Below are 26,434 nucleotides of genomic sequence, written 5' to 3'. Positions count from 1 at the left end.
TAATTAAATTACTCAGTATTTACATTACACATGTTTTTATTTGCTTCTGTTCCCTAAACCTAACCCTGATCCACCGCCACTTAATCTTTTCTGTTTTGTCAGATCGTTTTGCATATCACAGTATTGACTAAGGCAAACAAAAAGCCTTGGGTGTCCTTTTTTTGTACCTGAGATCATTATAATTCTCTACAGCTTTGAAGATTTACAAGAGGTGGGGGGTTCTATTGCAGGAATAGGCAACCCCTGCTATTTCTTTCCACTTGTGAACTTCCCATTGTTTTTACTGTTAAGAGCCATTTGTTGAGGAAGGGGGAAAAGAGCAATAAGACAACGGACAACGAATTGGCAGGAAAAAGGCCACAACTTTATCAAACACAGCAAACAAAGAGGGTTGGCCCAAAAGCATGAGGTCTGGATCTGCCATCCACCAACCCATGTTGGTTGATGAACCAAAGTGCCTGGTCACGGCAAGGCTTCGGGATGACAGAGGGGGAACCAGCTTAGAGTGTACACGGCTCTCAGTGAGCCGGTTATGCGCCATACGCATCTTCACCCTATGTCACCGGGGGACACTGACTTGATGTCACCCTCGCATTGGCAACATCGCTAGAACCACAGCACACCCAGATCCCCAGGGGACTCCCAATCCAATGCTCCGCAGCACAGGAAACCATGCCCTCCAGATCCAAGACCTATGCTGCTGCCCTGAAGACGCTGTGACAGCAGATCAGCAACCCTGCAGAAAGGGAGGGAGGGTGGGGAACCGAGCAAAAAATGGCGCCGAGTGACGGTGCTGCACTGCCCTTTATAGGCCCGCCAGCCAGCCAGAGGCCAGGAAGCCAGGGAGGAACACCCCCTCTGGTCTCTGGCCCAATTCCAGAGCATCAGCCCTGGGAGCAACCAATCCAAGGCCACTTCTGCCCTGCAAGGGAGCTTAGGAGTTGTAGTCTCCCACCACTGGCAGTGGCCCGGTAGCCCCAGTGGTGCCGCTTCCACTCCCAGGAGACCTGGGAGTTGTAGTCTGTTTGGCCAGACGTGCTGCCATCCCACCCACCGCCGCCGCGGAGCCCAGAGACTCGCGCCACCATGCTCACAGCCCCAGTACTCCACTGGACCGCCAGGAAAAGCCACCTTGATCCCTCCCCCCACCAACACAACTGGCCTGGTAAGTTGGGCAGTTGCATTTTCCTCTGGACAGGAAAAAAAAGGATGTCTTAAAAGACAGGCCATCTTTGGGAACATTTTCCAAAATTTCAAATTTTGTTCTCAGAAGCTTCCAACCAACCAAAAATTATATCATCTCACCTACATGCTGTCTATCCTGAAACTAAGAACCCCTCTCTCTCTCTGTCTCTCCTTCTTTTTCTCTCTCTCTAAAAGAAGAGGAACAACCTGAAGAAGAAGGTGAGAAGATGTTGCCTGTCCATTCCCCTCTCCAAAGTACCTTCCCCTTGTATTTTTTACAGTGGAATCACAGGAATCACACTACCCACTGTGTGGTGTGAAAGAGACCCTGAATGCTGCAACAATACGAAAATGAAATGAACTAAATAAAACATGGCTCTTAAGCTTACCTTCTCCCAAAAGGAATGAGACCTATTAGTGAATGAAAAGAGTGGTCCTAGGGGTTTGCATCCCTGGGAAGCAAATTTGTTCGTTTGGGTTGAAACAGGTTGGATCTGGCTTCTCTCCCCAAATCTTTTAGGGTTTCCTGGTCTCATTCTCAGAATTTCTCCCTTCTGGTTTTCAGGTACAAAGGAATCACAGGAATGCAGATGCTTTTATCTTCTTGGGTTTATTAGCCTTTGCCTTCAAATGGACAGAGCATAGATTTGAACATCATCTGTCACAGAATGCTTCTATGTCAGCCTTTTCTAACCCAGTGCACTACAATTCCCACTACCCCCAGTGTTGGACAAGGATGGTGGGAGTTGTTTTCCCAAAACAACTGGAGGAAACCAGGTCGGGGGAGAGTACTCTTATGTTACAACATGGTCCAATATAGCTTCAAAAGATTTTCCGTTTATGACCAGTATTCCACCTCTTAGGTGCTTGAAGCTGGCTCTTCATTGACGTAACACCCTTTTCTTTTTCTTCTTTCCTTTTGCTTTAACCAGGTTTCACAGCTTGATAGTAGTGGTTAATTTTGCCTTTCAGTTATCATAGCCAAGTTTTTTCTTGGACCTTTTGTTCCCCTGTTCCAATATCCAGCTACTGAACACATGTGTCTCATATCTGTTTAATTGAGAACTGAGCCAAACAAGTGATGGTTTCCAGTTTTGAGCTCCCACAAAATTCCTCCCATCACGACCACTTTTTAAGAGAAGGAGACATTCAGGGCACGAAATATTTGTGCCTCTTGGAGGCAGAGAAAGAAAAATAGCATCATGTAACCATGTCACCAGTCAGATTTGGCTGCCAGATCACATCCCTGTGAGTGAATTCATCACTGTCTATGAATAGAGAAAGCGAAGAAAATTGGGCAAAATGTTTTCCTTTTCAGGAATAAGATCTGTTATGGGTTCTTTCCTTTTGTGGAAGGGGGCTAGTGGTTGCTCCCTGGTATGGTGGCTGGTGTGTGGGGTGGGTTTCTTTCCCTTTGGCTAACACATAGTGTTTTTAATTCCCCTGTCTCCCTTTATCCTCATCCTGTAGATCAGTGTCCCCAACTCTTCTGCCCAACAGATATGTCTGGCTGCAGTTCCCATCACCCACAGACAGCAGGACAATGCTGGCTGTGGGTGGTGGGACTTGTAATCCAATACATCTGGAGAGTAGTGGGTTGGGGATGGCTACTATAGATGCCTTTTCTAACTGTCTTTTCCTTTATTTCCTGGATTTGGTCCCTTCCCTACAATCTCTTTCTCTCTTCTTCTCTGACCCCCTTCCCGACTCTGTATCTGTTCCTCATCCCTCATCCTGCCCCTGTGATTTGTGTTGGTTGCAGTGACTGAAGAACCTGAGCCAGCTCCTGAGCCAGGTATATCTCTCCTTCACTCAATTCTTCCCCAGGGTGGGAGGACAACCCAAAGGGAACACCAAAATAGTGAAAAAGAAGAGGAATACTATTCTTCTTTCTTTCCAGCAAACCAAAGATCCTCCAACATTTCAAAGAGGAAAGCCAGAACAGATGTGACCAAGCAGCATCAGAGTGTTGTCGAGTGGGCAAAAGTTATTAATGAAGACAGGCTCACAAGCTAAGAGATGTTGCAGCAGTTTGTTTTTGCCTAAGCTTACTGGGAAGGGCAAGAGTCCATCTCCTCACTTTGGTGCAAACTACTTTGATCTGAGTTTGCAGCAAGTGCAGTAAGCCAAGACAAAAGGGGAAAGTATGAGGAAGAGAGAGAACCTGGGATATATAAAAAGCAGTTGAAAAAGTGTAGTTCAGCGAGGCGCAAGAGCTCTCTTCCAGAGAATTCTAAATACACCTTCCTAAATTGAAAATCCCAGAATTCCACAGAATGATACCATAATAGTTAAAGTGGAATCATAATATTATTTTTTGTGTACTGTGAAAGGGCCCACAGTCTCAAATGCATGGCCATAGAGATGAACAGTGTAAGTCAGGGCTGGAAGTTGTTTACATCCCAGCATTCTTCACCATTGTCTATGCTAGCTAGGGCTGTCCATTAGCATCTGGAAAGCTGTACAATTATCAGCCCCTAGCATAGGTGGAAGAGCAACCATGCCTAGGAGATTATCACACAAGGGCCAGTTCCATTACAATCACGCTATTGGAAGATAATGGAATATTTTCCAGATCACTGATTGAGCAAAATCTCCAAGGATCTGGGTCAGGGAGGTGGCCGAACATAGTAGAGTTTCAAGGTGGTACCTATCTCTTTAGAAAGCAACCCCTTGGGCGATGGACAAGTGGACTTATGAAACAGGATGGATGTGTAGACAAGTGATGGGAAGAGCAAGGGCTGCCAAGTGGATTTAAAAAGACACACCTAGCCTCCATGTCCAGGTTTCCTCATGAGTCCAATCTAAAATCAACTGACTATATGACCTTTCTTACATTTCCTCCCATGTATCTTTGGCTTCCATTATTCCGCACAAGGAGAGACAGCCACATGTCCTTTAAAAACAGGAAGATGTGCACAGGTTACTAACAGACCAGGCCTTTTTGATATATTTTATATAAATATATCTATGGACCCCAATGACGTCCATGTGCTACACATGTTCTGGATACATGTGAAGAGTGTGCAATAGTGTGTTCTCTCTATGTATCCCTGTTAAGAACATGTGTGCCTCTCCCATGTCTATAAGGCAAGCGACATATCTAACCCCACAAAATAGATATATTCCATTGCCTATAGACATGTCTGTGACTGATGCTGTATCAGGTCACAGAAACTGTGTTCCATTTGAAGTTTGTCTGGACTCACCTACCAACTGTCCTGGGGTTAATATGGGATTCCAAAGTCATGTCCTTTCAGGCTAATTCTTGAATATTCATAGAATAATAGATTTGGAATGGATCCCAAGGGCTAACAGTAGTTCCCAAACTTTGATCCTCAGAGGTTTGGAACTTCAATACCCAGAAGGCCCAGAAAACCTGGCCAACAGTCAGGAATTCTGGGAGCTGAAGTCCAGAACACCTGGATGACCTAAGTTTGGGAACCACCAAATAGCCGAATATATTGACAGTGCAGGAATCCACAGTACCACTGAGAGGTGGGCATCCAACCTCTATATAAAACTTCAAACATTCTTCTCTTAAAATGCCTGTCTTAGGGCTGTGGAGCAGAAGAGATGGAGTTGATCTGTGTTGTTGGTCAGAAACACCTGGGCCAGCTCAGTACACGCCACTGCCTGGGAGGAAACAAAACAAAATGGTGCCACCTACTCACCTAAATCAAGATACATATACCCAAAGATAGAGACATTATTTTGGCAGACTGGGCAGAAACGTACCCTTCCCCACAAATAATTAGAAATTTGGTGCCATTTTGTGTCACCCTGAAACTTCTGTCTGAGAGAGCTCCTCTCACCTTGCTAATGGAAGGGCCAGCCCTAGTGAACACCAGCATAATCTACAAGGAGATCCTATGAACTTTTCAGGTAGAAAAGATGGGCAGCCAATTGAGACTCAATGAAATGTTTAAAATTGTGGAATAGTATATTGGCATAAAACGCAACAGGAGAAAAAGAATATGATCCCCACATGACCTAATGAGTCCAAGCCTGAAATTACACAGTCCATATCCACAGATTCTTTATCCAAGGATTCAACCATTCATGACTTGAAAATATTTTTAAAATATATAAATTCCAAAAAGCAAACCTTGATTGTACCATTTTATGTAAAGGACACCATTTTACTACACCATTGTGTTTAATAGGGCTTGAGCATCCACTGATTTCAGTATCTGTAGGAAGTAGTGAACAAAACCCCAGCAGTTACCAAGGGCTTACTGTACTTGAGGTTGCTTTTAGGGATTTTATTTACTATATCTATTGTTATTTTGTATGATAGTTTACATTTCTGGTTGTAAAGAACTCTAAAATCCAGAGAGGATTAAAAGTGGCCCCATACAAATGTTTCTAATGAATAACAAATGAGTTCATAGTTTTGTGATAAGTGTTATCAAACCAATTCTTAGAACATTATTGATATCTTAATTTGTCCCTCTTCTCACATTTTGATCCCTCTTGTTCTGGACACTGATAATTCCATTCCATTTATAGCATCTCAATCATCTTAACAAAGTATGCTCCCATACTGGCATTTGCCATAGGTCAATATATGTATATGTGGCACCTTTTTCTCTCCCAAGCATATGGATCTGGCTGCTTTAGTATTGCTCATTAACTATTTTCCAAAGTTTCCTTCCTCCTTTGCATGTATTAACAGCCTTTCTCTGTCTTCTGTTTCTCAGAGGAAGAGCGACCCAAACCAAGGTAAGTGAAAGAAGGAGTTTTATTCGAGGATGTTCGTGAGCACCAGGAAACTGGATGGTGAGGTTCTCACAGTGGGGAGGGAGAAACAGCTACACAAAATATGAGTTGCCACCATATATTTTTGTTTCAGGGCTCCTGTTTCTTTATGAACTTCCCAAACAGGTGAAAAATTCATCAGTTCCCCACCCATCAACCATAAAATTACCTCTATGTTAGAGGAATGTATTAACTCTGGAATAACTATCTAGAACCCAGTTCTAAAAGGCAAAGAAGTCATGGGGGAAGAAACTGGCAACTAAACACAAAATTCAAAACTTGCATTTGGAGATCTTAATGTTGACATGCAACCTTAGAAACTTTGAGGAACTGATCCCCCTCTCTACACTCTGGGCAATTTAAACTAGCTCTTAACTGTTTGTCAGGTCTGGATTGATGAGAAAAAAAGTGGCCTATTAAAGTATTTTGTAGTACTTCCCACGCCCTTTTTGCCAACATCTTTTCCATACATTGACTCTGTGTTTTCCCTTTGTCTGTGCTTGCCCACACAAAGGCCAGTGGTTCCACAGTTGGCTCCTCCAAAAATCCCCGAAGGGGAGAGAGTGGATTTCGATGTGAGTACTGTATTACATCTTGTTGAACCTTTTGGGTGTATACCCCTTTCAAGACACTCCCATATGTGTGCTATCTGCCCACAAAGACGTGATATCAAACTGACTTGCTTGTTGACCACATATTCTTTGCCACCTTAACCACATATTCTTTGCCAAATGAAAGACACCTATCATCAGTCTGCCTCTGAACAATTGGGCAACATGTTTCCTGAAGGCTGGAATTGACAGATTTCTGACTGGCCCCAATTCTTGTGCCTTCAGCTGAACTTAGCATGTGAAATATTAACTGGTGATCACAGTGATCACCAAAGGGTCAGCAATTTTCCCTGCTGTGAAGTCGAAGGCTTTCATGGCCAGCATCCATAGTTTTTTGTGGGTTTTTCAGGCTAAGTGGCCATATTCTAGAAGAGTTTTCCCCTGCTCTCTCCTACATGAGGGCAGGGAATTGTCAAGTTAGGAATTTGTAACCCTCTCTGAGAACCTTTGTGGCTGAAGAGCAGCATATAAATGCTCTAAACAAATACAAATAAAATAAACAAAAATGTTTTATTCAGCCAAGCTTTTAACATATAATCATAGGATGGCTTTTTAATGGAGTGTTTGTTATATGGGATGGGTACTGTAGTTTTTAAAGTATGTAGAAGTAACATATAGCATTTACATTTCTATACCACTTCATACAGTAGTCTCTAAGCCGTTTACAACTTGTAAACTAATTGCCCTGAACAAGTTGAGTATTCATTTTAGCAACCTACAGAAGGATGCACGGCTGAGTCAACACTGGAGCCCTGGGATTGAATTCACAACCTTGTGGCTGCAATACTGGCTGCAGTACTGGCATTTAACCATTGTGCCATCAGGGCTCCTGTGATTTTATATTGTTTTCATTTGATGTTTTAACTGTTTTTATTATAATGCATTTTTAAAGTGTTTTTATTTGTGAGCCACCTGGGTTTTCTCACTGGAAGAAAGACAGCATATAAATGAGATAAATAGATAATCTAAGATGATATAATACTGTTAAAGGCAGAAGTTCTGATTGAGGCCATATGGGGACCTGGGCAGTTGGCGCTCTTAACTAGTTGTTGGACAGTGCTATAATGTACTCTCAAGATACATCTGGGATAAACCCATACTTTGAAAGTACAGTGCGCCCGTGTCATATGTGGGTGTGCCTTATGTAGCTTCCACCATACACGTGGTGTGTGTGCTGCGCCGCAGGCACAAGCCCCATTACTTCTAATGGAGCTTGAGTATACACGGTTTTCCCTTTATGCCGGGGAGGGGGGGATCCAGAATGGATCCCCTGTGTAAGGGAAGGGCCCACTGTAACTAGATGTTTTTATGTGTCATCAAGTAAACTCTGACATACGGTGACCTCATCCTAGGGTTTTTTTTGGCAAGATTTATTCACAAGACATTTGTCATGCCTTTCTCTGAGGCTGAGAGAATGTGACTTGCCCAAGATCACGTAGTGGGTTTCCATGATTGAATGGGGATCAAATAGGGTTCCCAGATTTCCAGGCCTGGCTCTGAGTCTAAGGACCTGGGCTCATTTCTCAAGATAAGGAAAATGAATCTCAGGGTGAAAGCAGTCCCTTGAAAAGTATATGCATATCACAAGGGACTTCTCAGACTTTGGCACTGAATTCTCATGGCCTGGAACAGTCATTGTTTGACAACCCTAGGATCAATCCCTCTTCTGGAGTCCAGTCCACTCAGGGCCTACCCTATGACCTTCCTAAGACCAGTGGTATCCCTGGTGTGGTAATTCATGGTGTCACCCTTCCTATTGACCTCCTTTCGTACCACACCATACAGAATCCTTAGTAATTTTTTTTGCACTAATGTTACTCATAAATCGTAATTCCCATATATCAATGAATGTAATCGGAATAGTTGTGATTTAAACAACTGGTAAAATTAAAATTATACCTTTAAATTACAATATCATATGCACAACCTAAATGTATTTACATATACATAGTTTTGTGTGGTTGAAGTGAAAATTTGGTAAAATCTGATGTTTTTGAAGAAAGTTTTTAAAAATAAACTTTTCATTTTTAAAATTTTGAAATGTGAAATTTTATTTTTTTTAAAAAACAACAACTCGGGCCTCTTCTTTCTCCTCCCAATGAGGCTCACCCTGTTCACCCCATTCTTTGCTGCATTTTAAAGGGCGACAGGTGAATGCCATAGGCCGTTTCTGCCAAAATACGGATGTTTGAGGAGTAGTCGTGTCATCCCTGTTTAGAGTGTCACTTGGTGCAGCTTTCTCTCTCTCTCTCTCTCTCTCTCACACACACACACACAATGTGCCCCCATAATGACACCAGTGGCTGAGTCTGATCTGTAAATTAATGCAGTTTTTAATATCTCTGACAGGACATCCACCGCAAGCGTATGGAAAAGGACCTCCTGGAGTTGCAGACGCTCATTGATGTACACTTTGAGCAGAGGAAGAAGGAGGAGGAAGAACTCGTTGGTCTCATGTCAAGAATTGTGAGTTCCAGGCAGTGAGGGATTGTGGAAGCAGAGTCAATTTTGGCCATTTGGCCATTGTGACAGAGGTTCTCCTTTGCATGATCTGACCCTATTTATTTCTCAAGGTGGTCCACTTCTAAATGACGTTCACGACATTCACATTTTTTTACAGCAGTTCCCATGGTTGCTTTTTGGATGGGAGGCAGAGGTCTCTGGGATCAAAATTGCCCCCAAATGCCATCTAGAGGGCTTGGAGGAGACTTTCTCCATGGAGAGCTTTACAAGGAGGGCATTTTTTAAACAATGGACATGAACAGAGTGACCATCCTGTTGTTATAAAGGCCTCTCCTAGGCATAAAATCACTGAGAGGGAGCTGAAAATATTGTGGAAATCCTCCCCACACACCCGATTGGGTGTGAGGCGCAAAATAGAATAAAATATTTCTTTGATGTAAAGTGGAAGTATTTGGCTGTCCAATGCCTCCTGGCTAGCATCTCACAATAATGGTTTTGCATGACATTTTAATTCAGGCTATGTCTCATTCACTTTCGTTTTTCTATGTGGTTATCATCTGCTTTTGGCAAGCAATGTTGCTTTTCTGAGCCTACCCTGGCTTTTTTCCCTTTATATTTTAAAAAGCTAGAAAAGAATGTCTGTATTCTGAAACAATGTTTCCCATACATTCCTAGGACTAGATTAACACGTTTTTGGCCTTCTTTTGAAATTCTTCTTCTTTTGTTCTCAGATTTTTATCTGTAGCTCTCTTTTCCCATCACATTTAACCAAACGACTCATCTGTCTGCAATCAAGTTACTTGTTACTTGTAAAAACAAAAAAGGGTTGAACCAAGCAGACCCCCTCTATGTAAACCTGAAAAACAGGCTGGGTGCCCCTCTCACGAACTCATGCTATTTTGTGCAGTGTTTTAAAATAGCTCCTCGGCTGTTTTTGCAACAACGCTGTTTGTCAGTTATTTGGTAGGTTGTACCCTCCAACTTTTCACACATGGGGCCAGGCAACATTGGTGTGTGGTCAAAATGACAAAAGTTAGTAATGAGGAAGAAGACACAAGCTAAGAGAATGTCTTCCAGGCCCAAGAGAGTATTTGGAGGCCATTTTGACCCCAGTGGCCTCTGTCTCCATAAAACAGCATTGGAGGCTGCATTTTTCCCACCCTGGTTTTAAAAATGTCATTATTCAGTGTTTGTTGAAAAGGGATAGAATGTTTTGATTTACAGTCAACCCTCCACATTTGCAGCTTTTGCAGCTTTGATTATTCACAGATTGGAGTAATATGTTCTCTCTAGGAATCTCTAGATCCTCTAGTGTGACTCTGCTGTTTGTTGACCCTAAAGTCACGCTGGAGGACCTATAGGTTCCTACAGAAAACTCTTCTCTGGGGTTTTGTAGGTCCTCCAGCACAATTCTGTGCTCAGCCTCTGGTGAATGTGGACCATAGAATTTGGACCATAGAGTTCTGCTGGAGGACTTAGAGACTGCAAGGGGAGTATCACACCTGAGGCTTACTGTGCTTATATTGCTGGTAAAATGCTCCTGAAGCACAAAGGTGTGATAGCCGGTTTCGCTTCTGAAGCAATACTGAAGTGTCCCCTCTCCTCTCCTGTCATCAAAGCATTTGCAGAGCAGCCATTTCTTCAATAACAGGAACTTTTGTTATGAAGAAATGGCTGCTCCACAAATGCTTTGCTGATGGGAATGCTTTACTGATGGGAAGTCACACTTCAGTGATGCCTCAGTGATGTTCCTGCATGGCAGGGGGTTGTGGTCTCTTTCATCTCTATGGGGTTGTTCCCACTTAAGATTTGAAACGATTTAAAATACAACGTTTTTAATAAAATCGATTCAAAATAACACTGTTCTTATCCCGCTATCCGAATTGCTTTGTTCATCGTTCCCATCTGGTTATTTAAATCGAAGTTTTTACCTGCAAGCGTTCCTACTTGGCATGAAATCGGTGTTTAAATAAAGCGATTCTTCTCCTCCATACCTTATTTGGAGCTGTCAATCAATAGTACGTCAGAATGACATAACGTTAATCCGGAATATTTGGAAGCGATTTATCTTTTGGCATCGTTTCCATTTCATTGACTGTTTGTGAATTTAGCGAATTTAGGAAAGCGAATTTAAGAAACCCAAGCTCTTTCCAGAGGAACTATGGGATAGGTTTTCCATGACAGCATCCCCTCTTCATCTCTGCCAAAAGACAGCCAGGGAGAATCCCTTCAGAGAGCACAGAGATCAATGGGGGAGGCTTCTGGCAAAGCGAAGCTCTTTCCAGAGGAACTATGGGATAGGTTTTGGAGGGCAGCATCCTGTCTCCCAAGACAGCCAGGGAGAATCCCTTCAGAGAGCACAGAGATCAATGGGAGAGGCTTCTGGCAAAGCGAAGCTCTTTCCAGAGGAACTATGGGATAGGTTTTGGAGGGCAGCATCCTGTCTCCCAAGACAGCCAGGGAGAATCCCTTCAGAGAGCACAGAGATCAATGGGAGAGGCTTCTGGCAAAGCGAAGCTCTTTCCAGAGGAACTATGGGATAGGTTTTGGAGGGCAGCATCCTGTCTCCCAAGACAGCCAGGGAGAATCCCTTCAGAGAGCACAGAGATCAATGAAGGAGGCTGCTGGAAAAGCAGGGAGGGAGCACTCTTCCCAAAGATTCTCTTTCCAGGGTTGGAGGAGAAGGCAGATTCCATTTGAGAAAGGGAGAGAGAAAGGCTCTATCCCCCCCCCCCATTGATTAGAGCCCTTCCCTGCCTGGGCGAGATCAGATGTCTCCTCGCGAGGAGCCATCCCTTCCCTGCCTCTCCTCCGTAAGAGTTGTAGTGGGGACGATTGCAGGTTGCTCTAGAACCGTTCTAGGTTTAAATCGGATCCTAATAGGAACGCCACTCCTTGGATTCGATTCAGAACGCGGGGTTTCACCTAGTGAGAACAACCCCAAAGATTCTATGAGTCTAAGATCTTTATCTATCCATATGTTCCTCATTCTTCTGCTATTGGCTATGAGAATTACTTCAGAAGCTTTCACTTCTGGTTTTGATTACGTGCAGCTTGTGACAGTACAGGTTTACAAATGATATTGTGGTTAGCTGCTCTGGAGTTGACCTGGAGTGATGGCAGCCCTGTGGATGAGACATCTCCAAGCCCCCCTATCCTTCACTGCTCTGCTTAGGTCTTGCAGCTTCAGTCCAGTGGCTTCCTTGATACAACTAAATCTCAGTTAATGAAGCAGATGTTTGCCTAGGCATTATTTCTTTAACAGAACGTTTGGTGCCAGAGGCAGAAATAACATGGAAAGAATAGTGACAGTTTCCTACTCCACAAAAATGAAAAGCAGTTCAACACTTTAAGTTCTTAGAGTTCCCATTTTAAGATACATAATTTGTTCCAAAAAAGAAACTTTTCCATGCTGTGAGATTTCTAATGGAGAAATCTTCAGCCACTTGGCTAATAAGAGCCCTGGTGGCACAGTGGATAAATGCCTTTACTGCAGCCACTAACTCACAAACCATAAGGTTGCGAGTTCAGTACTAGCCAGGGCTCAAGCTCGACTCAGGCTTGCATCCTTCTGAGTTCGCTAAAATGAGTAGGGAGTGCTTAACTGCATTGATAAGTGGTATAGAAATGTACTTGCTATTGCTGTTGCTATTCCAAGTGACAAGAGTTCCAGAGATTCAGTGGAGGAGAGAGGGAATTTCTATTTCTTTTCCCCTGGCTTTCAACCTGCTTTGTGTTAGTCTCCCTAAGTGTTGTGAAAACCTGAGACACCCCTTCCTTTGTGTCCCCTGACAGGAACACCGACGAGCAGAACGGGCTGAACAACAACGTGTCCGCACTGAGAAAGAACGGGAGCGACAGGCCAGACTTGCTGTGAGTATTGTCATATTCTAGAATGTAGGGGGGTAAGGGCTAAATTCTGGTAAAAGCAATATCTGCACTGCAGAAATAATCCAGTTTGACACCACTTTAACTGCCATGGCTCAGTACTATGATATTCTGGGATTTGTGGTTTTGTGAAACATTTAGCCTTCTCTGTCAGAACTCTAGAGCCACAACAAACTACAAATCCCAGGATTCCACAGCATTGAGCCATGGCCGTTAAATTAGTGTCAAACTGGATTATTTCTGCAGTGCAGATTATTTCTGAAGTGCAGGAGCAGGGATGGAAAGTATATTTTTTTAAATGGTAGGAAACTGTGTTGCTTGAGTGTTGAGGAACCCTGACAAGAAGAATCTTAATCTAAGGAGAATCTTCAGATTTGGGATTGATTCTTCACAAAATTTGCACTCAGTTGTTTTGCACAGAAGATATTTATGCACACAAATACTAATAATTTTTTTTGCACAGGAAATGTTGTTTTATACACTGCAAATGCTCTAGCAAAATTCTGTGCAAAATTCACACATGGTTGTTTTGCGCAGAAAACTTTTTTTTCCAAATACTTTCTTGCAGTGAGAAGAAAATTGCTCAGATTACTTGTTGCTCCCTACAAGAGTGAAATTAGCAAAGAATTAACTCACTATTAAGAAAGACAGAAGGAGAAATACATAGAAGGACCTCTTATGCACATTAATTGATCTTTCATTGCTGGGTCAGGACTCCTGGGCCAGTCCTATTGTTGGGTAAAGTGAAGTGACCACTTCCAACCAATGTTACTGGGTGTTGTAAGGAGGAGAAGTACTGGAGAATTTCTACTGTCTTCGGATATAGCAAAAATAATCTTCCGGCACTGATGCAGAAGTATGTAGTAATGGGAGAGGGCACCATGCTTCATTTCAGGTAGCAAAATGTCTTCGACTGCACTTAGGGAGAGTCTGGGAGGTGTGATTCAGCCTAGCAGAAAAGCATTAGGTTGGGAGAGACTGGATTATACTCTGGGCTGGTATGAGTCATAGTACTGGGTATGACCAGTGCTATCACCAGTTATATTGCTGGGTCTTTGAAGATATCTCTGTTAATTTTTTACACAGAGAATGACAAAGAAAGAGGGCCAGCTTCTGTAAAGTAAGACAGGCCTTACATAGAAGAAGGAATGTGAGCAGAATGAATGTGGCCTTTGTCCCTATTATATGCTGAGTTGTATCTGTCTCTGCTAAATAACTATTACATGTATAAAAACTAAAACATTGCCAAGAGTTCACGATCCAACGCCTATTTAAAGATCTCCAAAGAAGGAGAGTCCACCAAATTCTGAGGCATGCCATTCCATTGTCCAACAAGTTTGCAGTAAAGATGTGTTTCCTAATGTTTACCAGGAAATCACTTTTTGTGTAATTTGAATTCATAGGTTCAAGTTCTACCCAGCTTTGTCATCTCTGTGCAGGCCTTGTTTTAAATAAGAATCCCAATCCCCAAAGCCTCCAATTCTGTTTGACACCAAAGTACACTCTTTGGGGAAATTTGGGAAGTTGTGGTTCAATCAAATAACATCTCCAAGCTCTTATTACTTTAGAAGTAATCTGTTCCAACCCCCTTCTCAGTGCAAATACTCTTGCAATGTCGAATCAGATTTGGCAGATGCTTCACTGGTTTAGGAAACATATTTAAGTGTATACTTCTCATGCTATCACCAATCTTGGAATTTATGGAGTTCAAGTTTTGAAGATCTCCACTCTTTATGTAGGTTGTGTTGTATCAAATCTTTAGCTTCTATGTCTAAAACTGGAATGCATGTTGCTAAGACATGTATTCCATGTAGCATGTAGCTGTCAACTGTCTTGACTTGGCAGGGACAGCCCCAGTTAATCGTCTGTTTTCCCTCTTTCTCAACTGCTTTTAAAATGTTCCAGTTTCTCATTTCTTCTCCCACTTTCAGCTAACTTCACTCGCTGGAAACTGAGTTCAAAGTGCAGATTTAGTTTGCATTAGGCTGACCATATTTCCTTGAGACAAAAAAGGGACAGTAGGATGGCAAAATGGGATGGAGTTATGTAATATTCCCTATTCATGAAAAAGTAAGACGATAACAAAAAGTTTTATTACATGACTGTATTGAGCTAACAATCATTCTTCAGTGACAGAACTCATGCAAAAATTTAGGTAGATAGTAGAGAGGGGTTGTATTTCACCACGATCATACCATGAATATTTCTCCAATGAAGTTATCTTATGCAACAAATTTCAATCTTTCAACGCCTTAACATAAAACCTCTTGCACTCACAACACAATTGTGTGTGTGTGTTGTTTGCTTTGTTTTATAACCACAGTTTCAAAGGGGGACCTTCAAACCATTTTTTGCAATAGGACCAGACCATTTTCTTGAAAATGGACAAAATTGACATTTATATTAAAATAACAGGATGTCCTCAAAAGATGAAAAAAATGGTACTGTCCCATTTAGAATAGTACATATGGTCAGCCTAGTTTGCACTCATTTAGCTCAGCAGGAGGAAGCAGAGAGGAGAACTGTAGTCTTTCCTTTCTAAATTCAGTGCATAATGTTAGGGTTGTTCTGTTTTTTTTCATAGTATTGGGTGTTCTTCCCCATTATAACGTTCAGTCTCTGGTTGCCCGACTGTGCTATTTTGATCATGCTCTGATGTCATGTGACCTCATTTTCATTTGTTCATCAGGTTGGAGGCTGGAGGATATGACTAAGAACAAAAACCTGATATGACTTGGTGAAACCTCCACTGGCTCTCTAGTGTCCCACAAAGCTCCTGGCCTCTCTATTAGGTAGCAGAAGCAAAGGAAAAAGGAAAAAGAAAACTGTGTACATTTGCATACTGTAGTCAAACACAGCTATGATTATATATTATTTATTTATTATATTTATTTTTATCCCACTCTTTCCCCAGGACTGGGACTCAGAGCGGCTTCACAGCATTAAAAACAGTACAATTAAAAACATTAAAAATACATTAAAAAGGAATTAAATTATCATGGTATTAAAACAGATAGTTATTAAAAGAATAAAACATATTTTAAAATGATGAAACTCTATACAGAGAAAAAAACTATCAATTTTTTTAAATGGTCCAATATCCCAGCCTGTCCTTATAGGAATTCCTTAAACATCTGTGTGAAAAGGTAGGTCTTCACCTGCCGGCAAAAGGCCATCAAGGAGGGAGCCATTCTGATCTCCCTGGGCAGGGAGTTCCAGAGTCTAGGGGCAGCCACTGAGATGGCCCTCCTTCGTGTCCCTAGGAACCGTGTTTGTGATGGTGTTGGGATGGAGAGATGGGCCTCTCCAGAGGATCTCAGAGTCTGGGCCAGTTCATACCAGGAGAAACGGTCTGCCAAATAGTGTGGACCTGAGCCATGTAGGGCTTTATAGGTAATAACCAGCACCTTGAATTGTGCCCGGAAACAAACTGTCACCCAATGAAGCTGTTTCAACAAGGGCATTGTATGGTCTCTGTAATCTGCCCGTTAACAGCCTGGCAGCAAAACAAACAAAAAACCCCAAGCTTCATTTATATACCACTTCATACTGCCTAAGCAGTGTCTAAGCGGTTTACAACTGTAAGCTAACAAGCTGGGTACTCATTTTAGCGACCTCCTTGAAAGGATGCAAGTCTGAGTCAAGCTTGAGCCCTTTTGCTGGTCTTGAATTTGCAACCAGAAAAATCTCCTCCTCTGGGACAGATGGGGAACAGAATGGAACGGGGACTTCTGGCAGCAGCGGTGATATTCCTGTGTACAGTAAAATGTGTCCCTCACTCGTTTCCCATTCATTCCCTCAATCGTTCCATTCCCTTTTGTACTGTTCCATTTGCCCTGTGTGATAAACCCCCAAGAGGACTCCCAAACTGCGAACCTGTGTCTTTAGGGGGAGTGTGACCCCATCTAACACAGGCTGGATCCCTATTTCCTGATCTGCCTTCCTACTGACCAGGAGCACCTCTATCTTGTCTAGATTAAGTTTTAACTTATTTGCCCTCATCCAGTCCATTACTGAAGACTGACACTGGTTTAGGACTAGAACAATCTCCTTGGATTGAGGTGGGAAGGAGTAGTAGAGTTGAGTGTCATCTGCATATTGATGATACCAAGCCCCAAACTCCTGACAACCTCTCCCAGCAGTTTCATGTATATCCCCACTGACTTATTTCCAGGCACTGTTGCTGCATTTTTAACCATAGTTTTGTTACATGTCCACATTAATTTACAATTAGCTGTCTAACAGTGTTATTTAAGGATACACATAAAATGTATATTCATGCTCAAAAGTCATATGTAAATGCATGTTTTCTCTCAAAATTTGTATTTAAGTACAAAAGTACACAGTTTATCTCAAAATTAGTATCTGGACGTTGGTTTTTCTCTCCAAAAACCTGCTTATTTTGAGCTACCAAATATTGCATTGGAACATTTAGAGAAGTGCAAAATCTGTTGGATAAATATCTTCTGCTTCTACATGTTAGCCTGAGCCTTGTGGATTAGGACTTTATATACAGGGATTTCCAAAGATGAGATTCTTAAGGTATGCATTAGCTGTAGAAATTGACTATTTGTTGGCAGGGGGAACCAGCACAGAACTCCCAAAATCCCAATTGGCTTCAGGGATTCCCCCCTTCCCTGATTCTGGTTAATGGATTCAACCCTGTTTTCCTATACAGGAAGAGAAGATGAGGAAGGAGGAGGAAGAAGCTAAGAAAAGAGCTGAAGATGATGCAAAGAAGAAGAAAGTCCTTTCCAACATGGGTGCTCATTTTGGTGGATACCTGGTAAAGGTAAGCTGCTTGGAGATAGTAAGGGAGTACAGTTGGCTCTCTGTATCCACAGTTTCTTTATCCACTGATTCAACCATCCACGGCTTGAAAATATTTTTAAAATATATAAATTCTCCAAAGAAAAACCTTGATTTTGCCATTTTATATAAAGGACACCATTTCCCTATGCCACTGTATTTAATGGACTTGAGCAACCATGGGTCCTGAAATTATTTTGGGGTAATACGGGAGTTTTCTCCATTAGCAGACCTTCTCCCCATGCATCAAAGCAATCATACCTGGTTCTATCTGTTTTCTCTTTTACTGTACTTTCTTCTATTAGGCTGAGCAAAAGCGTGGCAAGAGGCAGACGGGCCGTGAAATGAAGATCCGGATCTTAACAGAGCGAAGGAAGCCTCTGAATATAGAGAACATGAACGAGCAACAGTTGAGGTAGGTAATGGAGCAGAACTATATTTGAATGTAGTGCAAAGGGTGTTTGTTTTTGCCCCAAAACAAGGTTTGCAGGGGGGGGGGTTTATCAGAGAAGCCCCTGACACTGTTTACCTCCCTCTGTTCAGGGACAAAGCCAAAGAACTGCACGACTGGATCGAACAGCTTGAGTCTGAGAAGTTTGACTTGATGGAGAAACTCAAATGCCAGAAGTATGAGGTAGGAAGAAGAGAAATCCTTGGCTTTTAGTTCCCATTTTTAGGAGGTCTGTCAGATCTAAAATGAGGCAGGTACAGAAAGGGACAAAAAGTTGAAAATCCCCTGTCTTGTTTGGTGTTAAAAGATTGTGCTAATGCAGGCAACAAGAAACACTCATATCTGTCCTTAATGTCTGTTTCCTCTAATTCCTCTATAGTTAAATGAACTACCCTTGAGAAATGATCTATGAACTCCTCCAGACAGGAAAAATGTGTTGGGAAGATGCAGTATTTCGTGCTGTTGTTCTCTGTTGTTGATGATGCTGTTGTTGCTGTGTGTAGTTTTTGTTTCGTTTTTCAATCCAATTTGTATTTTCTGGCAGTTCAGAGAACCATGTGCACCTTTTTATTTCCAACCTTGAATTACCTTTTTAATTACGAGACATGCTCTTTCTTTCCTTTTAATGTTTTTAAAGAGTTGTAGTGCTATAGTGCAACTGTGAAGCAGTACTTATGGGGGGGGGGGGATTAGGACATTCACATGAGAGACACTACAGTCAGCCCTCCATATCCACAGGTTCTTTATCCATGTATTCAAGCATCCATGACTTGAAACCTTGATTTTGCCATTTTATATAAGGGACACCATTTTACTATCCATTGTATTTAATGGGACTTGAATATCCATAGATTTTGACATCCATGGGGAGGGAGGGGACTGGGGTCCTGGAACCAAACCCCAGTGGATACCAAGGGTCTACTGTAGTTTATCTCACAAACTGAGGCCTGTTACAGACTGCCAAAATAAAGCTGCTTTGGGTCTCTTTGGAGGTATGCTATTTAAATGATGCATGGGTCCTAAGAGTCCGGAGGTTGCACCAAAGCCACACTCCATTCCTAAGCACTGGAGTGCAGCTTTGGTCCAGCTTCCGGATTCTGAGGATGCATACATCATTTAAACAGCATACCTCCAAAGAGACCCAAAGCAGCTTTATTTTGGCAGTCTGTAACAGGCCTGAGTAATTAATATTTGCAATCAGAAAGAGAATAACAATTGATTCCAAACCACTATCATCACAACACAGAGAGAAATAAAGTAGACATAGGGGTGGTACAGACTGGCAAATAGAGCCAGCTTCCTGGCAATGGGGGGCATGATGTTCAAACGCAGCACACCCCCATGCTGCTGAGAAGCCACATGGCTGACCACACATGCGGCGGCATTTACACATGCCGCACTGCAGAAAACCACAAAAAACACTGCCATGACAGGAAAGGCACCTTTTTCTTGGTGCAAAAAGGAGCAACTTTCTGCAGGAAGTGGCAACACATTTAAAACTAAAAATGGTTTTTAATTTAGCATGAGCTTTCATGGATATAAACCTACTTTCTTCAGATGTAGTACAAAGTGACATGCATCTGAAAAAAATGATTTTATAGCCACTAAACTCATACTATTTATTTAAAAGTTAGTCTTAAAGACATTGCCACATTCCTCTGTTTCTTCCTCCTTCCTCCTTTTTATGCTGCAAGAAATTATTAACAGAGATACTTCTTTGAAAACTACCATAAAGATATAATAAAACCTCATCGTGAGAGATTCTATAATGTGTTCTTCAAATGAAGAGAGAAAAAGAGAGATCTGCAGACTACAAAATATAGGACACACAAACTCAGAGAAACTACTGGCTGTTTCCATCACAACTACCTTCTTCTATATCAATTCAAAGATAGATATTCAATACTCACAGGCAAGTAAGCATTCCTATGGCCTTTTTTGGATACACAAGAAAGCAACACCACAGAAAGGGTGAAATGAATTGGGTGAAGGAAGAGAAATAGTCGTTTTAATCTGTTTTATTATTTGTATTATTCAGAGATTATAATGGCCATGAGAAAGAATTTGAAGTTTGGTCAGGACACATCAGGAAAGTTCTCCTTTCTAGCTCCACATGTTTCATACATGAGGATAATTCTCCTTTCTAGCCTCACATGTTTAACCACAGTGATAGTCACACCAAAAAAGGGAAGGAACAGTCAACACAACAAGGGGCGAAGTGAGGCACATTCACTGTCATTGTCCAAGTGTGTAGAGAAAGTATACATGAACGTATGCATGCATGTATGTGTGCTTCTGATTAAATATATACAGTAGTCCCCGGCTTATTCAATAAGTTATGGGCCAGAGAACTGACAAAAAGCAGAAATCATTGAAATGCGGAACCCACATTGCTGTATATTATATTGCATTACTATATAAGCAAAAATATAAGTATAAATACCTGTACAGTGCTGTATTATAAGCACATGCTGACACCACGAAGGACCTCTACACCAACGGAACGAATAGGATTTATTTTATTTATTTTTTATTTATATGCCGCCCAATCACTGGGAATCCGGGCGGCTTACAACAGAGGGGATAATAGACGGTTCCCTGCCCTCAGGCTTACAATCTAAAAAGACACGACACAAAAGGAGAAGGGAATGGTATGGGGGGGGGGGGAGGATCAGGTCCAGCATTCTTCTCTCCCTCTGAGGCCTGGACCAAGGCAGATGGACCGGAGGGAGGGCTCTGCTTCTTCAACAAAAAGATGGCATCCAGTCAGGGGGAAAATAGCACATAGTTGCAAAAGTGTCATCATTTTCTCTACAGACTTTAACACATGAGGTGGAAATGGGGACAAGCTAGGATTGAAAAGGTATTTTCCTGGCAAAATCCAAAGATCATGATGATTTTCAGATGACGGCGCGATTAGAGAGGACTTATCCCAGGAATAACCAGCAACAAATCATTCATGGGAAATCCCATCAATGATTTGTTGCTGGTTATTCCCAGGATAAATCCTCTCTAATCGCTATGTGTATTGCCACGATCTCGGGGCTTTGTTTGGAAAATGCCTTTTTAATTCCATCTTTTCCCCCGTGTGATAAAATCCCTGGTACTGTATTCTGTAGGAGTCATTCGTGCTGTTGTCATGTGCTTAGAATACAGCACTGTGCATGTATTCATACTTATATTTGTGCTTATATTTGTTGAAAGAGCAGGCCACACGTCAGATAAATGGGTTCTGGCAATAATTTAATAGCATTGAAAGAATAAGTTGTTGAAAAGCAATCCGTCGAAAAGCGGGGGATGCCTATAGTGGAGAAACATCTGCAGCAGATTCACCCCGTTCCATATTTAATTGGAGGCATTCATTCATTCATTCATTCATTCTCTCTCTCTCTCTCACACACACACACACACACGCAAAAGCAAGGAGGCAGTTATACTGTCACATACAGGCTATAGCAGTTTGATCCCACATTAGCAGTTTGGTCCCACAGAAGGTCTGAGGAATATCTGTACCCTCCTTGTGCTGCTTGCAAGGCATCATCCCTTTTATTTTCTCTCTGGCAGCAACCAGAAAAAGGAAACCAGCTCTCTTCTGCTGGCACCCATCTATGGGGATGCGGCAGAAGGCGGGGGGGGGGGGGGAGAATGACCAGTTTAAGGGATGCCCATCATCACAGCTCCAGTTCAGAGCCGTGATTGACTTGGTGAAGCTGGATTAGGTTCATAGATATGATAGAAAAGATTATTGTTTTCATCCTCTCACTCACTCCCCCTCAAAGTGACAAAGGAGTTTAAGGGGTTATTCAGATGGTGAAAATAATCCCTGTTGAATGTAGGTTGAATCTTGGTTGTTCACATGCCTTTCAAATGCAATTGAGTGAGGTTTTTTTTTTTTGGGGGGGGTGCCAAAAAACCCACTTAACCTGGGGGAATTGATCTCAGGTTTTTGTAAAAGGTTTCCTAAAAGATTTGCATTGTTGGATGTGTGAATCACCAGTGCGAATAGACCTGGGATAAACCAGGGTTAAACTCTGCATGCCTTGAAGGTGTTTCAAATACATCTGCATTGTCGACTCCATCTTCATCCGAGTGCTGACATGTGCGAGCCAGAGAACTTGCAGGGATGTATGGAGATGCTGTTCCAATAAATAGTGTGAACAACAAAACTGTAATGCACGAGTGAGGGGTCATTCAGACTTTTTTTAGCACAATCGTGTGAATAATCTCACTTGCGCATTCCAAGTTTGTGTTCACACTACAGAATCACACTACAGAACTGAATCTCTGCGAGTGCAGTTGCTCGCACATGCCAGCACTGGAATAAAGATGTAGTTGATGATGCAGAGGTATTCGAAACACATTCATTATTATTATTATTATTATTATTAACCTTTATTTATAAAGCGCTGTAAATTTACACAGCGCTGTACATACAATCTTTTTAATTAGATGGTTCCCTGCCCTCAGGCTTACAATCTAAAAAGACATGACATAAAAGGAGAAGGGAAAGGTGGTGGGGCTAGTAGGCTAATACATATAAAGTACATAGCAATACAGGAAATGGTTCAATAAAACAGGCATCAAAAGAACATCAAATAGCAAGTGACAATTATGCAATGCCTGGGAACGCTTCTCGGAACAGGATGGTCTTCAACTCTGTTTTGAAGCTGGTTAAAGAAGTGATGGCCCTTGCTCACGGGGGAAGAAGGTTCCAGGAGTGAGGGGCAGCGAGTGAAAAGGGGTGAATCCGAGATGAGGCAGAGGAAATCCTGGGCTGGGATAGCAGATCTTGGCTACTAGAACAGAGGGCCCTGGTGGGAAGGTGAGGAGAAAGAAGGTCTGATAAGTAAGGAGGGGCCAGCCCATGGAGGGCTTTAAACGTCGACAGCAGGAGCTTATACTGAATGCGGAAAGGGAGTGGGAGCCAGTGAAGGGATGCCAACACAGGAGAGATGTGGTCAGAGCGGTGGGCGGATGTGATAATGCGTGCAGCTGAATGCTGGACAGAGATTAAAGGACGGAGGTGAGAAAGAGGAAGCCCAGCCAGGAGGACGTTACAGTAATCAAGTCGTGAGACCACTAGGGCATGGACCAGGATCTTGGCAGTAGAGGCGGAGAGATAAGGTCGGATTTTAGCAATATTGTACAAAAAGAATCTACAAGCCTTGGCTGTGGTCTGGATCTGAGGGATACACAACAGAGAAGAGTCAAAGATAAAACAAAGACTGCGGGCTTGGTGGACTGGTTGAATAGAAATGTTGTTCACAGAGACAGAAAAGGAGTGTTGAAGGGTGGGCTTAGGAGGAAAGACAAGAAGCTCCGTCTTGGACATGTTGAGCTTCAAACGCCGATGGCGCATCCACTGCGAGACAGCTGTGAGACAAGACGAGACTTGCTGTTCAAGCCTTGGAGAAAGGTCGGGGGTGGAAAGATACAACTGGGTGTCATTGGCATACAGATAGTAGGAAAAACCAAAAGAGCTAATGAGTGTACCTAAGGACAGTGTGTAGAGAGAAAACAGAAGGGGACCCAGAACAGAGCCCTGGGGAACTCCAACAGATAAGGGAACAGGAGAAGAAGTCTGACCACCTGTGACCACTGCAAAAGATATGCCAGACAAATAAGATCAAAATCAGTTGAGAACAGAGTCTGAGAACCCAAGGTCAGAAAGTATATTAACTAGAAGAGAGTGATCAACAGTGTCAAAGGCTGCAGACAAATCAAGAAGGATGAGAACAGAGTAAAGGCCATTAGCCTTGGCCTGTAAAAGGTCATTTGAAATCTTAGTGAAAGCTGTCTCAGTAGAATGCCTTGGGTGGAAACCAGAATGAAAGGGATCGAGGATGGAGTTGGCTTCAAGAAACTCAAGACAGCGCGAATAAACAACCCATTCCAAAACCTTAGAAAGAAAAGGAAGAAGAGAAATGGGACGATAGCTAGACAAAGAGGAGGAGGGGTCAAGAGAAGGTTTTTTCAGAATAGGGGAAATGAGAACATGTTTGAAGTCCGACGGGAAGGAGCCTGGGGAGAGAGAGAGATTGAAGAGATGGAGAAGCGAGGGCAGAAAAGAAGGAGCTATAGAGATTAGAAGACGAGTAGCAATTGGATCAAGAGAACAGGTTGCAGGTTTGGAAGAGTTCATAAGTGTAGAGAGTTCATCCAAAGAGGCAGGAGGAAACACAGAAAATTTTTAGGGGAGGGCGATAGAAGATTATGAGCAGAAGAAGAATTGGGGGGACTATCTCAGAGCGAATAGTGGTGATCTTAGAGATGAAATAATTCAAGGCATGCAGTGCTTTATCCCAGTTTATCCTGGGTCTATTCGCATCAGTTATTCACTCAGCCGAGAATGCAAATGTTTTATAGAAAAACTCAGGGGGGAAAACCCCAAGATCGATTATTCCTGGTTAAGTGAGGTTTTTTGGCAGCCTTCCCCACTCCCCAAAAACTTAATTGAATGCATTCAAAATGTATGTGAACAACAAAGATTTAACCCAGATTCTACTTGGATTATTTTCACTGTCTGAATAACCCCTGAGATTATTTGGATAGTCGTGCTAAAACAACAACAACAGTGTCGTAATAACCCCACAGGAACACTTTGAGGATGGATGCCCAGGACACCACACATGCTCAAAATGTTCCCTTCCTCTCTCTCAAGAAGCACTACTCAGTGCAAGTGAGGAAGCCAGTGACTGTCAGACTACAAACCAGAAAATACAAGAAAGGAATGCTGTGGGATGAGAGATAGTGGGACCGTGTCTCCCTCCTTCTCCGACGGCCAACCATCCACCTCCAGCTTGTACACATTAGCCCCAAGAAATACAAAGTCTCCCTAATCGATACCATTAAATTTGGCATAGGTTGTGAGAAAACCAAACTAGCTAGGCACACGAGCACCAAGCAGCATCCTAAATTATTCACTGCTGCTTTAAAAAGAAGATGATACAGCACAAGGATATCCTCGGATATGGGACTTTACCTCAAGCCAAAAGGATCACCTTCATTGATTTCTTCTCCACGTTGTCTTTCTCTTTCTCTCTGCAGATCAATGTCCTTTACAACCGTATCAGCCACGCCCAGAAATTGTGAGTAGTTTGTGAAGTGCAGCTTTTTCTACAGTAAAGAGTGGCATTCACCTGAGAGCAGGTGTGAGAGCCAGATGCACAAGGGGATTCTTCCCGACCCAGAATTTCAGGTCTTGGAAAATGCATGTCAGCGTTTCATGTCTTGGGGGAGCTCAAATCCAGCTCTTGTCAGGGAAGCCAGGCTAGCCTGTTGCAGGGAAATAACAAAAACAACTCTGTGACAACTTTAAGACTGAAGATCTTCTGATAGGATGAGGTTTCGTGGAGGCACTCCAGTTCCTGAGGTGAATCTGAGGAAGTGGATTGTAACCATCAAAGCTCATGTTGTGAGAAATCCGCCCATATCTTAGCAGTGTGACAACCGTTAACTGTGAGCTTTTGTTAATTTGTTGAGTTGGAGCCCATCAGAAGCAGAAATGCATCTATTGGACCGAACGAACCTTCACTCCAAATTCAAAATTTAATATTTGAGAACACTGAGTTTCCCAATGTCCGTCTTCTGCATTCAGGGATTTGGGATGACTTTGGCCTGTTACAGACTGCCAAAATAAAATAAAGCTGCTTTGGGTCTCTTTGGAGGTATGCTATTTAAATAATGCATGGGTCCTACGAGTCCGGAGGTCACACCAAAGCCACACTCCATTCCTAAGCACTGGAGTGCGGCTTTGGTGCAGCTTCTGGATTCTTAGGCCCCATGCATCATTTCAACAGCATACCTCCAAAGAGACCTGAAGCAGCTTTATTTTGGCAGTCTGTAACAGGCCTATGACTCGACCAAATTAAATTTTAAATAGTGCAAACCAAATAGATAGGATATAGAGATAAATACATGCATTTTCTGTTTATCTGTGTTTTGTCTTCATCGGTTACTATTGACAGAAATGCAAAGTATTCCACCTAGATATAATGTGTGCATCTTTTCCTTGCAGCAAAAAAGGTGCCGGCAAAGCCAGACTTGGGGGCCGCTGGAAGTAAAACAAAAGAAGCCCATATGTACACCTGGGCCTTGTTGGCTGTACAAGTGACTATTGACTCCATCCCATTGTTTGCCTTTGTATAGTTTTGTGCTGAAATATGACTACTCTGCCCCATGTCCATTCTCCTCTCCTACCTGTCATGTGTGTCTGTAACATGTTGCATGTTATAAGCCATACACAATAAAGCAGCTTTTCTCCTTT

General features: G+C 42.5%; 1 protein-coding gene across 1 annotated transcript; it reads left to right on the top strand.

The window, feature by feature from the left end:
- Nucleotides 1-1,086: 1,086 nt before the first annotated feature.
- On the top strand, nucleotides 1,087-26,434 carry LOC149303669 (troponin T, slow skeletal muscle-like). Its single transcript, XM_089480799.1, has 12 exons — nucleotides 1,087-1,165; nucleotides 1,381-1,404; nucleotides 2,948-2,980; nucleotides 5,889-5,910; nucleotides 6,461-6,521; nucleotides 8,907-9,023; nucleotides 12,816-12,893; nucleotides 17,587-17,700; nucleotides 18,023-18,132; nucleotides 18,261-18,351; nucleotides 25,216-25,256; nucleotides 26,186-26,434. The coding sequence occupies exons 1-12, from the start codon at nucleotides 1,087-1,089 to the stop codon at nucleotides 26,229-26,231; spliced, it is 816 nt and encodes a 271-aa protein (XP_089336925.1). The 3' UTR covers nucleotides 26,232-26,434.

The sequence above is a fragment of the Sceloporus occidentalis genome, unplaced genomic scaffold (assembly GCF_023333645.1).
Source record: "Sceloporus occidentalis isolate IW3139 unplaced genomic scaffold, rSceOcc1.0.p SCAF_14, whole genome shotgun sequence".
NCBI lineage: Eukaryota > Metazoa > Chordata > Lepidosauria > Squamata > Phrynosomatidae > Sceloporus > Sceloporus occidentalis.
The sequence above is the reverse complement of the archived record's forward strand: the minus strand, read 5'-3'. Positions and strand labels throughout refer to the sequence as shown.

Coding starts and splice junctions, on each gene's coding strand:
- LOC149303669 (XM_089480799.1), top strand. CDS start 1,087: ATGCTCACAGCCCCAGTACTCCACTGGACCGCCAGGAAAAGCCACCTT. Junction 18,133..18,260: donor ATGAACGAGCAACAGTTGAG/GTAGGTAATGGA, acceptor CCCTCTGTTCAG/GGACAAAGCCAAAGAACTGC. Junction 25,257..26,185: donor ATCAGCCACGCCCAGAAATT/GTGAGTAGTTTG, acceptor TTTTCCTTGCAG/CAAAAAAGGTGCCGGCAAAG.